This window comes from Dendroctonus ponderosae, unplaced genomic scaffold, assembly GCF_020466585.1.
Source record: "Dendroctonus ponderosae isolate FM_Combo_2020 unplaced genomic scaffold, Dpon_F_20191213v2 Dpon_F_20191213_1, whole genome shotgun sequence".
Lineage (NCBI taxonomy): Eukaryota > Metazoa > Arthropoda > Insecta > Coleoptera > Curculionidae > Dendroctonus > Dendroctonus ponderosae.
Window position 1 is genome coordinate 60,383,439 of NW_026017110.1, and position 11,671 is coordinate 60,395,109.

General features: G+C 35.1%; 3 protein-coding genes and 1 long non-coding RNA gene across 5 annotated transcripts in view; 2 read left to right on the forward strand and 2 right to left on the reverse strand.

Annotated features, from left to right (window-relative positions):
• LOC109541146 (vitellogenin) overlaps window positions 1-50 on the forward strand; it is a 7,850-nt gene extending 7,800 nt beyond the window's left edge. Inside the window, exon 6 of the mRNA XM_048669066.1 lies at window positions 27-50. Coding sequence (XP_048525023.1) covers window positions 27-50 — 24 coding nt within the window. The remainder of the gene's footprint in view (window positions 1-26) is intronic.
• Window positions 51-1,480: 1,430 nt separating this feature from the next.
• Window positions 1,481-6,020, reverse strand: LOC109541102. Its single transcript, XM_019909819.2, has 7 exons — window positions 5,484-6,020; window positions 3,452-3,642; window positions 3,181-3,392; window positions 2,937-3,125; window positions 2,647-2,881; window positions 2,190-2,584; window positions 1,481-2,076 (listed from the first exon to the last, which is right to left on the reverse strand). Exons 1-7 carry the CDS (start codon window positions 5,571-5,573, stop codon window positions 1,808-1,810), a joined length of 1,581 nt encoding a protein of 526 aa, XP_019765378.2. The 5' UTR covers window positions 5,574-6,020; the 3' UTR covers window positions 1,481-1,807.
• Window positions 3,784-5,477, reverse strand: LOC125502987. The gene is made up of 2 exons (XR_007280638.1): window positions 4,011-5,477; window positions 3,784-3,946 (listed from the first exon to the last, which is right to left on the reverse strand). It is a non-coding gene; the product is annotated as an uncharacterized LOC125502987 (long non-coding RNA).
• Window positions 6,021-6,411: 391 nt separating the features above from the next.
• On the forward strand, window positions 6,412-10,792 carry LOC109541141 (CTTNBP2 N-terminal-like protein). 2 transcript variants are annotated; one of them, XM_019909899.2, is made up of 8 exons: window positions 6,413-6,721; window positions 6,779-6,880; window positions 7,574-7,822; window positions 7,980-8,264; window positions 8,322-8,482; window positions 8,541-8,701; window positions 8,783-8,865; window positions 8,924-10,792. In XM_019909899.2, exons 1-8 carry the CDS (start codon window positions 6,575-6,577, stop codon window positions 9,281-9,283), a joined length of 1,548 nt encoding a protein of 515 aa, XP_019765458.2. In that variant the 5' UTR covers window positions 6,413-6,574; the 3' UTR covers window positions 9,284-10,792. The 2 variants fall into 2 exon arrangements, with proteins under 2 accessions (XP_048518574.1, XP_019765458.2); XM_048662617.1 differs by lacking the exon at window positions 7,574-7,822 and having other exon boundaries at window positions 6,412-6,721.
• The last annotated feature ends 879 nt before the right edge of the window (window positions 10,793-11,671 follow it).

Genomic DNA, 11,671 nt, shown 5'->3' on the forward strand with positions numbered 1-11,671 from the left:
CTGCCGGTTGCGTTGTTTTATGAAAGGAATTAATGAATGCCGACGATTGATCTTAGCCATCGACTTTTCATGGAATTAATTAAGTAGTGCAATTTTGCAAATTTTCATTTTTGGTCGAAATTTTTCAAAGGGTGGGGGTCGATTTTTTGAAAAAATAAAAAATTTTACATCATTTTCAGCATCACTCATTGAAAAACATGCTAGAAGTTTCAGATCCGAAATAATAGACATTTTGAGCATTTGTTGAGATTTCACGATCTTTAGCCGACGATTTCTTCCTTATTATTGACCCAAACACTTTATAAATGCCTATTTGTCACCTTCTTACTTCGAAAGGAATCGATTCGGCTCAAAAAGCACGCATGTGAAATTTTTATTTTTGATCGAAATTTTTCTAAGGGTGGAGGTCGATTTCTTGAAAAAATGGAAACTTTCTCAAAATGTCTTAAATTTTACATCATTTCCAGCTCACGGACGCGAGGAATGCATAGAACTAATTGAAAAACATGCTAAAAGTTTCAGATCCGAAATAATAGACATTTAGACTCATCTTGAGCGTTTGTTGAGAGATCACGATATTTAGCCGACGATTTCTTCCTTATTATTGATCCAAGCATTTTATAAATGCATATTTGTGACTTTCTTCTCTAATCTTTCTTCTAATTAAAAAACATGGTAGAAATTTCAGATCCGAAATAAGACATTTTCGGCACATTTTAAGCGTTTTTTAGCGTTCACGACCTTTATCAGACGGTTTCTTATTATTGACCCAAACACTTTTAAATGCATATTCCTGACCTTCTTACGTCCAAAGGAATCGATTGAGCTCAAAAAACACGCATGTGAAATTTTGAATTTTGGCGGGTCGGTTTTTGGATAAAATAAAAATGTTCTCAAAATGTCTTAAGTTTTACATCATTTTCAGCTCACGGCCGCGAGGAATGCATCGAACTCATTGAAAAACGTGCTAGAAGTTTCAGATCCGAAATAATAATTTCAGATCTGAATATATTCAGAGCCCATTTCGTTCCAAACTATTGCAAATAGAAATTTCCATATAAACAGTGAATGTGTCGAGAATACACTTTGCGAATAATCTGATATTCTAAAACGCAAGGAAATTGAATCGAAAACAGTAGTACACTTGTTGAAAACAATGATGAGATGTTGCAAATGATACAAAACAAGCAGAAACTTGCACTGGAATGAATAGAAAGAGATCAAAAACTATTGGTACTGTACAATGTTATTATGGCTGCGTTATTTACCAGCCTACTTGGGGAAAAAAATATTTATTCGAAAATGTACAAGTGGTGCGCTAATTTTTTCCACCAGTGTAGTTTTAGTCAAGCGTAATATCAACCGTAGTAAATACCAAATTGCGGTTCACACTCTGTACTCCCACCCAGCGGGCGTGAAGGAGCTGGTTGATAAAAGATACAAGCGCTAAAGAATAGGAACCAAAAAAAAAACAATCGTAAACATTTTAAAGGCCTTTTATTGTTGACGCAATAGTTACTGATATACAGATATATTACTATATAAATAAACTCTCGATTTCAATAAAACAATATTAAATATGACTAAAAAAAATACAAAATCTCAAAAATGTAACTCTTCTAGTAGTAGTAGAATTTTGTAAATTATGGAATGCAACAAAAATACATTTTATGCGGTACAATAGGACAATCACGTAAAACAGCTAACGAAGAAACAACGGGATTTTTCAACATTTTGTGGCGGCATATAATATTTATTTTCATAGTTTATATCAAATATATATTGCCTATTTAAGACGTTAATGAAATTATATTTTTTTTATTACTTGGTTCGTAAATGTTGACGAGACGACAGGTTCGCCTCCTCCTTTAGAAGTGATAAAATCGCTCGCAAATCTGGCTCTTTTTAAAGGAGGTCCCTCATCACCAGGATGGTAATCATCAATATCCGGTTCAATAAAGCCGTTCTTATTGTAAGTTCCTCCAAATCTTGCGAGGTTGATGTCTAAAACCTCGCCACTTTTTTGAGAAATTAAATTTCTCATTTTTTCTATCACTCTGCTACCATGTTCTGTAACTAATATATTTCCGCATGACACATCAAAAAAATTAATACCAGCTATTATGGCCAAACCATGCAAAAATTACTCCTAAAGAATAAAGCCATTAAGCGAAATTTGAAAAACTTACTTATGTTATCCAAAGTGAAGTTATCTACCCCATGGACTTCATCGCCGAATTTGTTCACATATTCGGGATCGTCATCTTTAAATACTAGGAACTCCTCCATGTTCAAATCATCTTCTGTTGCCTGAAGATCACTAAGTAGAGATCGCCTAATGCCAGCTTGCTCATTCACAGTGGACATCTGTTTGTTTTGAAACAATCGCATGTTGGGAAGCGATACGAGAAGTGCAGAAAGCAAAACAACCATTAGGCATGTCGACGGAGTCGCTTTAGACGTTGAAGACTTGCAAATTAGTGCTTGTAACCGATTCACATGGGCAATCAAAGTACGATTCTGCCTTTGCAGTTCACGAACTCTTTGCAACAGATTTTTGTTTTCATCGGATCCTCGCTTTACCCTGAAATAAGCATAAGTACCGAACATAAATAACGTGAGTGTTGTGCACTTGGAAATAAATACCTTTCCTCCAACCCATCCACATACTCCTTTTTCCTTTTCCGCGAATCTTGAGCGGATATCTTATTGCGAATTTTTCGTCTTATTCTTTTGAGCTCCCTTTCTTCATTCTTGGTTAGAGGATAATGGCTGGGCAGCTGAATTCCTTCTTTGGAAAGTAACCTCTTCTCTTCATTGTTTAAATTTAATGGAGGGTATTGGTGGTTTGCTCCTGGATGTCTGTCAGAATCATCATCGTCTGAAAATTTTTATTACCTTAGTAACAAATTACTCTAAAGTTTATGGAAGCTAACCATCCTGCTCAATGTCGATAGTTCCAATTTTGCGCTTTCTACCGTTAGATAAGGCGGCGACATCAGCAGAGGAGTTCAGTATTTTGATACTTTTAAAACTCAAAGGCAATAGCACTGGCCGGCCATTATTGGTTATCTGTTGCACCTTCAATATTTGAGGTTTGCCTTTAATAGAAGATTTTCTTAATGCTGAAACAACCAAATATTGTTTTGACGCAAAGAGCACTTTCAATATATAACTCACTAGCATTACTGATGGGCTTTGCAATACATTTCTTATTTGAAGGATTCTGAATCAATATTTTCGTGGCTCTTGGTGTACGCTGAGGTAGAACACCCGAAGCTGGTGATTTTGAAGCAGAAATTTGCTTAGTATCTTGTTGTTGGGTGATAGTATCCAGAAACGATAGTAGAATTGGGTCATCAATGCCATCAATGTTATTTAAAACGGAGGTTCTAAAGTATCAAATAAACAGTTGCAAAATTCGCAAGTTCAGTTTTCACACCAAACTTACGCTTCATTGTCGTTATTTTCTGCACTATATGTACTATTTTTATCACTTTCCGAATAGTAACTTTCAGGTGAAAGCACATCGTCACTATGACTAGCATCACTTGACATGTTATTATCATCTTCAAAGTTTGAGAGAAATCCTTCTTCCAAGTCATTTTCCAGTGATAGAACAGAATCAAAAAATTCTGAACTCTAAAAACAAAACGGTCTTTTGCTTTTTAATAGTACAAACAGTAATCTGTAGCCCTGTAAACCAACAACTGCGATTTACACTGCTATCGAAGTGTTAATGATTAATAAGTCGTGTGGTGCAATTCTTGAGGAAAGACAGTCAACAATGGAGTGTATCTTTAATGTGACTAAAGATATTCAAGATTAATTACGAAATTTTTTAATTATTGCTTGATCAGTGTAGGTGTGTTGTTGTTTGAAACGAATCAAAGTGTTTATTTCAATAAATGACCGCTCTGGTTACTTCTCATAATGATCTTGTTGCCTGAAACAATGAAATGTTAAACATTTGATTAATATCAAAAAAGGCAAAAATAAACATTAACTACCTAACTTTACAAGGTTGTAGATATTTGATTTTGGTTCTGGAAATGCATGATTGTTGACGATCAAAACTGTTATCAGTTTATAAATGTTACTACATACATATGGGATACGCAGGGTATCTTACTCGATATCTTATTATTAAGTTCAGAGCAAACAAATTAAAGCAGGTTAACCTTTAAGCAACCATGAGAACACTACTTGAAACCAATTATCTGCTTACAAAACGTGGGTATGATTAACAGATATTGATTGCGGCACATGGCTTAACTGACTTCAAAATAAAGAAAATGTATTAGTTGGAAATGAGGATAAATCTAATTTAAAAAATGCAATGTTTCTTTTAGTTTAAGATGATAAATAGTCAGTTGGAGTGGTTAAACAGAAAATTGTGAAGAGATTAAAATAATATTAAAGGTTGAGCTATTAGAATGACTAAGGCAGGAGGAACCAACAAAACAATGAATGATCGAGTATAGAAGCGTCTAAAAAGAAAACCGAAAAACAAATCAGAAGCTTGATTGTTAAACCAAATTGGCGGGGATTTTACACATCAGGAAGTTATTAATTGGGCAGCCGGTCAAGCACAGTTATGGATATTTTGGAACATTTTCAAGATGAACTTCGCTCCATCCCGGACGAAACGGACAAAGACCCCCACTTATTTTTCACAGAGGCAGTCAAAGATTTCGAGATATCCCAAAATGGGTCTTGGACAATTCTAAATCGGAACACCACAATTTAATTTGAACAGAAATGAAAAACCGGGCATTTAAGGTTGGGCAAAGAGATACTAAACCAACTAAAATCGCTATTTTTTACATCGACTTATATTTACAAATACTTATGTATTATTAATGTATAAAAATTAAGCCCTTTTATGTACACAGTTACTCTTTTCACATGCATATTTTTACCTAAGAAAATTTCAAATTAGCTAATAAAATTTGCACAAAAAAATGTTTCAATTACTTATAGTATCATTAAAAAAAATTTGTTAAACCGAACAATTCGAAAATCTGAATTTGCCCTTGCAACAGTTAGTGCCGATTACAGAAGTTCTTCTCTATACAGGGTGTCAAAATAGTAAATAGTAAATAATAGTAAATGAATGGCGTTTTTGAGACAATGGGCCGGGGGCATGGGACGTAAAAAAAAAGGTTTATGAGCCTGTGCCCTAAAGTTAAAATGTTCCCATCGTAATGGACTTTCACCCATATTGAATGAGTCAACATGGGTGTATTATTGTCATTGTTCAAATAACAAAGAAACTAGGGAGCTTATGGCTGAAGCATAAACAGAAGTAGTCCTTCTAAGAAAGTCCCTCAATCGGTGTGAATTCTAACAGTAGTTTAGCATTAGACATGCTACCTTTGAAAAATTACAAGTGGCACTTGCCAGAACACAATGGGATTAACATGGAAGTTGGCCTGATGAATACAAGGGTATATTTAGCAGTTAGGGATTAGAATACAAACCATAAGTTCGGTATTGTCATAATTCAACGAGAGGTCCATATTGCCATTCCCTTCTTCACCACATGCCAGGAAAACGTCACTTATATTCATTATTCGGCTGTTTGTTAACTATGCACTTGTTTTCATGTTGAAGCAATCACTATTGGATGAGAAAAATATATTGTTTTGATATATTTTTCACCAATTTCCGGCGAAAATATGGTTAAAACGGCATCCAACCAAGTAACAGCACGTTTGCCAGCGTAGAATCTACGTCACGGAAAATACGCACTCAGATGCAGCATGATATAATAATTAGGGAGAAAGGAAAGGCGTATCATGGCGAAAAGAAAGTCGACTCGATCTGATTTGCTCCAAATTGGCGTTTCACCGCGATAAAATCTACCTCCTAAGACCCACTTATAACTTTTTATTTCGATATTAGTAAATTTTTCAACAAAGTTAGGTTAAATTGATAATTATTGCAGCTTTGCTGTCCCCGATCATTCGCGAAACACTCCGACCGGGCTTTGTGCTTCTCTCATTGATTAATCGTGGATTAATCGGGACATTGTTCGGAGCGGCTAACGGAACAATCCCGTTAGATTAACAGTCAAATTAATGCTAAGTAGGATTCATTTTAGTACGACACGCCCATCGTTACCCATTTCAAATATAAACAACCGACAAAAATAGCAAAAACTATTGACTTAAAGAAAAACCCACATTTTTGAATCGTTTTTGAACAACAATCATTTTTTTTAAACAAATTCAAAAATATCCAATCAAAAAACTGGGATTTAACTACCAGAAAAAAATCACAAACCATAAAATAAATGCATTCTTAATAAATTAAAATTCAACAAACATTCGATTCTCGTGATGAGTGTCGGTACGTGCGACGACGCCTTTTTCTACTGGCAACAGTGGCGAGACGTACTAACCTAAAAGAAAGTTTTCTTCTGTCAGATTAAGATTGATCTGATCAAAGTGAAAATAAAATGTTTAAATTTGAATAAACGCAATGGAAAAATAGTTTTGCCCGGTTAAATAATGAATGCATTATAGCATTTCTTTCCACATCACAAAGACATTTTACTCATAGGTGCAGTATGGCTGGCAATAATGTTGAAATTGAATGGGTTAAAGGTCTAGGAGTCCCTCAAGATTTTGGGGCCACCCTGTCTACAGTTCCGGAAAATCAACCAGGACATTTCGATGAAATTGAAAGGACTCATCTGAGCAGTAGTACACTAAAGGTTTGCATTTTTATATCCTTAGCTGCTTTCCTTAGTACATACTTTTTACTTGTGCAGAGGAACACCAAGATGGAACTATCCAAAAGCGATTTACTGAAATTAGTTACTTGTTTCGAGGGGGAAATTCAAGCTCGAGACATCGTCATTGCAGCATTAAAGGTAAAACCCGGTTAAGAATATTTGCGTCGTTTTAATAGCCATTGTTAACACATCCTTAATTAATTCAGATGCTATACTAACATTCTATTTATATACTGTAAGTACAGTCCAAGGCTTAGTGCGACTCAGACACTACCCATTCTGTATTAATTTTTTAATAATCATTAAATGCTTTTCAGCCAAAACCGCATAATTTTTTATTACTATATACAGGGTGATTCAAATTACCCAGTAGAAACTTGCAAGTTTTGCATTGAAGCCAAAATGGAATAACTTTTGATAATAAGCCCATGTTCAGAAACGTACATATCGGTTTGTTTTCATTGCTAGAATGACGCTAATTCGAGTGGGGTCATTTACAAAATCTTGTGTATCATACTCAACTTTACACAGACAACGATTTAACTCGAACAGTTTTTCCCGGTTTAGAACTACAATGATTTTTTCCACGAAAGGCGAAAAAATTCCACAAAAAAGCGTGAGGTAACTTGTGATTCACTTTACTTAAATACAATACTTTTACCTTATTAACCCTACGCTCCCGCACAAGGATTCAGCATACCTCACCCTGTATAGACAGTCGTTTTTAAGCTTATGCCCGGAATTGGCCAACATACGATTTAAACGCAAAACTCCGACCAGCTAAAAATTCAGGTTTTGCCATATAATAAAATTTGCATTTTATTATTTTAGTCGGAAAGGTTGAAGCAAGTAGCAACTTTAGGCAGGTATAGGCCTAGTGTTATGGCTGATCCATATACTGCTTTGTTGCGAGACAATATTTCGGAAAGCTCAAATGCGAAACCTCCAATAAGTGAGGCGGATATGCAAACAGCCGCAGAACATCAGCTCCAAACTTTAGAACATTTAGTGATGCAACAAAGATGGGCTCATCAGCATATGATTAGCATTTTAAAAGAAGCGGAAATTAAGCATAAAAAGGTTAATCATCAATTTTATTTAAACGTATGTGTTGCTTAAACTTAATGCGAAATCCAAGCAGTCTATGTTGTTGCGAGCACTGTTATAATGTTGGCTTTAAATGTTCAATCATCATCACATATGTTTTGGTGGTTTTATATATATTTCCCGTTCAAAGGTTATCCAAGAATTAGAAGAAGAAAAGTGTAAGCATGAGCATGATACAGCCCAAGGAGATGACATTACATACGGGCTTGAGATGGAACGAACAAGACTGCGGCAGGAACTGGAAATGGAAAGGAATGCTAGAAAAAAATTGGAAAAGGAAGTTAAAAGACAAGTTGAGCTAGCAGATGAAGAAAGGGCTCGGCAAAAGCAAATTGTCTTGTTGCTTTTAGCCGAGAGGAAAAAGATTATAGTAAAATATATCGAAGAACGGAAAAGAAGTGAAGATCTCGCCCAGGTAAAGCACATTAAAAAAGTGGAGCTTACTAGTATTCATCAATGCGCTTATTTGCAGATTTTATCTGAAGAGAAATCACGAATTGATACTATGGCTGAAGGTCTAGAAGAGGAAAGTAAAAAGTCTTTGCAAATGGAGGCAGAAATGGAAAAGCAGGCTCAAGAATTCGAGGTAGAGAGAAAAATTTTTAAAAGCCAACTGGCAGCTAAAGATCAAAGGTATGGCGGTATCCAAATGCACTTTAAATATAAGCTATTGTGTTTTTTTCGTGTTCAGGATAATCGAAATTGAGACTGAAATACATAGGTTAAGAGCTGAATATGATGCAATCAGGACTAGAATTCAGCTGTCGGACAGTGGTACAGCTATCATTAGTAGTGTGGCCAAAGTGGTGCAGCCTACAGCTACTGTTTCAAGTGTTCCTGTCTCAGGACCAAGTAAATATTTTTTGTGATATTTTAGCCTTGATCTATTTAATTTTGTCTTTATATATCCAATATCGTTCAAATAATTTTCAGCTACTGGAATTGCACAGTCTGTTACTCCAGGGCAAGCACTGAGGCAAACAGCCATTGCCGCATCTCCCCCTGTCCCAAACAAAGTAAGATAATAAATATGTTTAATATTTATTGAGATTCTATTGCAATTTGTCTTTTCAGATGAGTGTTGGATTAACAGATTCTTCCACAATTAGAGCCGGTCCTAAACCAGCGTTTCCGCCGCATTTACAACAGTCGACTGCTCCGCAAACGCCTCCTAAAAAAGGAGCCGCTGCAAGAGGAGTTCCTCCTCCTATTCCTCCTAATAAGCCAGTGATTCCTAGCAAGGTGGCAGTGCCTAGAAGACCAGACAGCGGCGAAACCGAAAAGAAGAAGCCGAATGTTTTGCCGAAAGAATCTGATCAACAAACATCGCAACAACAAGGTACAAGAACGGGTCAAGGAATAGAGCTGCTGGGACAAGAATTGGCTGATTTTCAGCAAATGTTTGTAACTATGGCAACTAGCAATAATACTTAACTTTCTTAGGGAATATAAATATAACCTGGTTTGTTGACTTTTGTGGCTGATAACATCATAGCTAAAGGTTATATCGGCCCATCGAAGTCCACTTATTGTGATAAATACTAACTTAGAATTATTCGTGAATTGCATATTCTGATACCTGAGCGTATTCATTTTCTATTTCTGAGTAAGGGCAACATTCGTTGACTGCTGCTGCTTGAGCAGCCAACGAATGTTCGGTGTGCTCTTAAATCTCGGTACTTACAAGTTGTCTTTCAATATCAATGTTTTAGGTATTCAATGAAATCGAAGACTAATTCACATTATAATATTTCCAATTAAAATCTAAGTTTAACATCGCGGGCATGTTTACTTTAGTTAAATGCATATGGTGGCACATTATCGCTAAATAAAAGTAACCAACAGACTGGCTCGATTTATTTAAAAGATATTTTGAAAAATCTATTAGAATAGACTTTTCTATTTTCAATCAGATTGGCATTTATTTATTGTTCGACTATAGAACAAAGCGGTTTATTTAGAAAAATTCCAAAGCATCACAATTTTTAAAATCGACTATTTGAAATTAAATATCGGCATCATGCAACTAGTCATTATTCGTGAAATGAGCAAGTAGATTTATCGTGACTATTATTCCTTAAAATCCTGACAATCGTAGGAAGAAATATGTTATTTCTAAATTCGAGTCGTATTTACATACATACTCAACTTTGGAATTTTGGAACCACAAAACCGAAATCGATTTGCAAAGCGAAGTTAATATGACTGAAGGGACTAGGAAAAATTACAACACCAAAAGCTTGAAGCTAAGAGCTTAATATGATTACAAATTTTCTTTCTCCAAAATATTGGAATCGTTGGGTCTCAGATTGCAAGGAATCGGTATCCCATACATACTGGCTTGATACTTAGTTTATTATAAAAGTAATGTCTTACTTTCAAACACAGAACTTGAACCTTAGATGAATTATGTTTGTACCATAATTTGGTTTATATTCTCCACTAGCATATTTCGTGTATTGTATTTTCGATAATTCCTGATTAGTTGATAGTATTTTCTATTTAATGCCTTCCATGGTTTTCGATAGACGAATCGAAGTGTTTCGATCTATTAACTGTACAATATGCATTACGGCGTATTGAAAAAAAAACTTATTAAATTAGACGTTTCAAAGAACAAAGCTGTATTTGCTTGGCTTATATCATTGTAAAGAATTATATATTACTTCAAAAAATTGCTTTATCTGACCAAAAAAAAAAACGAATCGGTGTAATAAGTGCACCTTTTAAGCCCGGTAAATATGACAATTTTTTTGAAGCCTAGCAAAGTAGTGTAGAGAAATTTTTGAGTAACGGAATAAGAAAAATTATTATAAATTATTATAATGAAACTCCCAAAAACGCTGTTAGTGTTTTAGGTATGTGTTATTTATTTTCGAATAAGTTTCAAATGCTAGATTTGTAGACTAGAAAGTTAAATATATTAATGTTAGTAAGTGACAATCACTGTGTATGAGTATTTCCAACTTGCAGGTCGCGCTTTAAATCACAACGCTTTTAGCTGTAATAAATGGAAGTTTCGATTAATTGATGACGCAGCGAATGAATTAACAATTACTGTAATAAAGTGTGTAATTTACAGGTGTGGTCTTGCGCATTCTACGCCTGGGTAACATTCGATTTTCAGGTGTTGACACAGCGACACCGATACGGCTTGCCGTATTGATACAGCGACACAGCGGTCCACATTTTTTATATGTTGGGAAAATAAAAACAGAAGACGCTATGATTGGTAATGTCTAGTGGTGCAGCGCGTTCAATGTTTTTTCTTTGGTTTTACTGAAGAGAGACTGACAAACGCCGGTTGCTTTGTTTTAAGGAAAGGAATAAATGAAGTGGCAACATGTTTTTTTCTTGTCTCACAAGAATCTGTGATTGGTTTCGAAGCTGCTGGGCCAGCCATAAATTATGACCAAATAACTCTTGTTCCTTTATGTATACAAAACCTTTAAATTAGTTTTTTGGCCTTCGCCGACTGATTTTTCATGCAATTAAGCAGTGTAATTTTGGAAAATTTGATTTTTGGTCGATATTTTTCTAAGGGTAGGGGTCGATTTTTAAGCAGATGAAAATTTTCTCAAACTGTCTTAAATTTTACATCATTTTCAGCTCACGGAAGCGAGGAATGCATCGGACTCATCGAAAATCATGCTAGAAGTTTCAGATGCGAAATAATTATTTCAAATCTGAATATATTCAGAGCCCATTTCGTTCCAAACTGTTGCAAATACAAATTTTCTTATAGACAGTGAATGTGTCGAGAATACACTTTGCAAACAATCTGATGTATTTTGAAAATGAGTTAATAGCGGTAAAATTCGA

Coding starts and splice junctions, on each gene's coding strand:
- LOC109541141 (XM_019909899.2), top strand. CDS start 6,575: ATGGCTGGCAATAATGTTGAAATTGAATGGGTTAAAGGTCTAGGAGTC. Junction 8,265..8,321: donor GAAGTGAAGATCTCGCCCAG/GTAAAGCACATT, acceptor GCTTATTTGCAG/ATTTTATCTGAAGAGAAATC. Junction 8,702..8,782: donor TGTTCCTGTCTCAGGACCAA/GTAAATATTTTT, acceptor AATAATTTTCAG/CTACTGGAATTGCACAGTCT.
- LOC109541102 (XM_019909819.2), bottom strand. CDS start 5,573: ATGAATATAAGTGACGTTTTCCTGGCATGTGGTGAAGAAGGGAATGGC. Junction 3,643..5,483: donor ATGACAATACCGAACTTATG/GTTTGTATTCTA, acceptor TTTTGTTTTTAG/AGTTCAGAATTTTTTGATTC. Junction 2,882..2,936: donor TATCGACATTGAGCAGGATG/GTTAGCTTCCAT, acceptor AAAAATTTTCAG/ACGATGATGATTCTGACAGA.